Source organism: Mandrillus leucophaeus, unplaced genomic scaffold, assembly GCF_000951045.1.
Source record: "Mandrillus leucophaeus isolate KB7577 unplaced genomic scaffold, Mleu.le_1.0 Scaffold479, whole genome shotgun sequence".
Lineage (NCBI taxonomy): Eukaryota > Metazoa > Chordata > Mammalia > Primates > Cercopithecidae > Mandrillus > Mandrillus leucophaeus.
The window spans coordinates 850482-853973 of NW_012105131.1; the positions used below are offsets into that span (position 1 = coordinate 850482).

At 55.6% G+C, this 3492-nt stretch overlaps 1 protein-coding gene across 1 annotated transcript in view; it reads left to right on the forward strand.

Moving 5' to 3' along the window:
• NCF1 (neutrophil cytosolic factor 1) overlaps nt 1-3492 on the forward strand; it is a 35744-nt gene that overhangs the window by 21649 nt on the left and 10603 nt on the right. Inside the window, exons 6-8 of the mRNA XM_011995228.1 lie at nt 567-689; nt 1153-1260; nt 2813-2930. Of these exons, the coding sequence (XP_011850618.1) occupies nt 567-689; nt 1153-1260; nt 2813-2930 (349 nt within the window). The remainder of the gene's footprint in view (nt 1-566; nt 690-1152; nt 1261-2812; nt 2931-3492) is intronic.

Below are 3492 nucleotides of genomic sequence, written 5' to 3' on the forward strand. Positions count from 1 at the left end.
GACATTCACAAAGCCAGCAAACAAATGAAAAAAAGCCTGGGCGACAGAGCGAGACTCCGTCTCAAAAAAAAAAAAAAAAAAAAAAAAGTTGGGAAAAGGCCAGGTGCAGTGGCCTGTAATCCCAACACTTTAAGAGGCTGAGGTGGGAGACTCCTTTGAGCCCAGGAGTTTAAGACCAGCCTGGGCATTGTCCCAAGACCTTGTCTTTACAAAAAATTAGCCAGGTATAGTGGCATATGCCTGCAGTCCCAGCTATTCGGGAGGCTGAGACAGGGAGATTGCTTTAGCCTAGGAGTCCAGGGCTGCAGTGAGCTGTGATCATGTCACTGTACTCTAGCCTGGGCAACAGAGCAAGACTCTGTCTCCATAAAAGAAACTAAAGTTGAGAAAGGCTCACTAACTTCATCAGATGAGAACAAGGACATGCTTGAATTGGGAGGCCAAAGCCTGGAGAACGCTATGCGCCCAGGAAATGCAGGCAGCAGAGACTCAGGACGCCAGCACCTGTTCTGGAGGCCCAGATGGGCCCTGCAGTGCCCACTCACCCTGCCCTCCCTCTGCCCCAGACATCACCGGTCCCATCATCCTGCAGACGTACCGCGCCATTGCCGACTATGAGAAGACCTCAGGCTCCGAGATGGCTCTGGCCATGGGGGACGTGGTGGAGGTCGTGGAGAAGAGCGAGAGCGGTCAGACCTCCCGCCCTACGGGGCTCCTTCCCCTGGTGCTCAGGAACCCACAGCCACAAGCCCCCTGCCAAGGCTCAGACAGCCTGGCCCCTGGGAGGACTCTGGTTCCTTTAGGGGCCCTGAATGTCCTCCCCACACTGCGAGTCACCCTGTCTCTGAGTGTGCACCCTGCAGTGGCTGTGGGCATCTGTGCATGGCAGGCCGGGGCGGTGCATGTCTGGGTGTTCTGTCTGGGTGGGTATGGGACCGTCTGCTCATTATGAAGTGGGCTCAGAGCTATGATTCTGTGAGCATATGTGCATGCATGCATGTGACCTCGTTGTCCAGTGAGGTGAAGGTGACATTTCCAAATCTGAGCATTGGACATTGGTGTGTCTGTGTCCCTGTGTCCTCACCGTCCCTGATGGCTGCAGGGAGCCTCCGGGTCCCGCCCCTCAGTCACATTCCCGCATCTCTGGCACAGGTTGGTGGTTCTGTCAGATGAAAGCAAAGCGAGGCTGGATCCCAGCATCCTTCCTCGAGCCCCTGGACAGTCCCGACGAGACGGAAGACCCTGAGCCCAACTATGCAGGTGCCCCCTGCCCTCCCAGGCCATAGGGGTGTGGGAGAAAGGGGCAGGCGGGACCCAGGGATGTTGAGTGACTGCTTTGGAGTCTGGGCTGCTTGCTGGCTTGGCAGAAAAGTCAGGGCTGAGACCTCATCTTCTCTGGCTTGGGAGGCCCTGGCAGGTTGCGATATCCTTGGTCCGGACAGGGAACCAGGAGGAGGAGCAAACGATCGGGGAGGGTAGGAGGCCAGTTATGTCTATGGGTATGTGGTCAGGTCCATTGGGAAACTGAAGGACGAGCAGACCTTAGGCTCAGGAAGGAGGGCTGCCTGGAGGTGGGGGCGTCATCACTGACCAGAAAGGGAAAACTGGCAGTGCTGGGGCTGGATGGGGCCTGCATTGAGCTCGAAAAAAAACTATAATATAATTGGTTACCATTTTATTTTATTTATTTATCTTTGTTGTTGTTGTTGAGACAGCGTCTCACTCCCTTGCTCAGGCTGGAGTGCAGTGGTGTGATCTCGGTTCACTGCAATCTCTGCTGTCCCGGGTTCAAGTGATTCTCCAGCCTTAGCCTCCCGAGTAGCTGGGATTACAGGCATGTGCCACCACACCCAGCTAATTTTTGTATTTTTAATAGAGACGGGTTTCACCATGTTGGCCAGGCTGGTCTCGAACTTCTGACCTCAGGTAATCCGCCTGCCTCAGTCTCCCAAAGGGCTGGGATTACAGGTATGAGCCACTGCCCCTGGCCTGGTTACCCACATTTTAAAATGGCGTGATTTCACCCTTTTATGTGGATTTACAGCCTTTTTTTTTTTTTTTTTTTTTTTTTCCCACAAAGTCTGGCTCTGTCAACCCAGGCTGGAGTGTAGTAATGCAATCTTGGCTCGCTGCAACCTTCACCTCCTGGGTTCAAGCAATTCTCCCGCCTCAGCCTCCTGAGTAGCTGGGATTACAGGCGTGCACCACCACGCCAGGCTAATTTTTGTATTTTTAGTAGAGATGGGGTTTCACCATGTTGGACAGGCTGGTCTTGAACTCCTGACCTCAGGTGATCCACCCACCTCGGCCACCCAAAGTGCGGGGATTACTGGCGGGAACCACCTTGTCCAGCCTGTGGCTATTGTTTAAACACTGGGAAGGCCTGCAGCCCCCAGGCCGACAGCCACAGCCAAGCAGTTCCCAGTGCCACGTGGACAGGCGCTCCACCCACCTACTCATGGCTGGTCTCTTGTCATATTTAGGTGTCTGGACAGACCTTCATCGTTGTGGAATCTGGTCCCCGGAGTGGGTGGCAATGAATGGGAGTGGACAAGCTCACCTGGGTGTAGGGGGCAGAGGGCAGAAGTCCAGAGTGTGCCCCCAGAGAGGGTGCCAGCAGGAGCTTGCTGAGGGAAACCGGGATGGAGTAGGAGGATGGGGGGAGGAGACCCAGAAGAGGGGCACTGTGGGCCCTGGGTGGGTCTGGAGTGCCTGGAGGAAGCCCAGGTGCAGAGAGAAGAAGACGGGATGGGTGGCGAGCCCCGGGCTGGCCAGATCTCACACCGTGCTCTGTGCCCCCGCCGTGGACCAGGCGAGCCGTACGTTGCCATCAAGGCCTACGCTGCTGTGGAGGAGGACGAGGTGTCCCTGCTCGAGGGCGAAGCTGTTGAGGTCATTCACAAGCTCCTGGACGGCTGGTGGGTCATCAGGTAGGAGGGCTCCGCTCCATCCAGGGCACCCACCCGAGTCAGCCCCACCCAGGGTGGGACTGTTTGGGGATCTGGGGTGACTTGTCCCTGGGACTCTGGGTAAGCCACTACCTCTCTCTGGGCTCAGTTTCCATCTCAGTGGCAGGGAGGGGTGAGCCCACCCTGGCCTGTCTTGTGGGGATCCAATGTCCTTGTCCAAGTGCATGCATCTTTGCTTTGTGATTTAGGATCTTTCCCTAACCATCTATTATTATTCCTTCTCTGGCAACACGGTGAACTGTTGTATGAATAATTACATTCCTGACTGGGTGCAGTGACTCAGGCCTGTAATCCCAGCACTCTGGGAGCCCGAGGCAGGATGATCACGTGAGGTCAGGAGTTTGAGACCACCCAGGCCAACATGGCAAAACCCTGTCTCTACTAAAAATAGAAAAATTAGCTGGGTGTGGTGGTGGGAGCCTGTTATCCCAGCTACTCAGGAGGCTGAGGCAGGAGAATTGCTTGAACCCAGGAGGCAGAGGTTGCAGTGAGCCGAGATCACGCCATTGCACTCCAGCCTGGG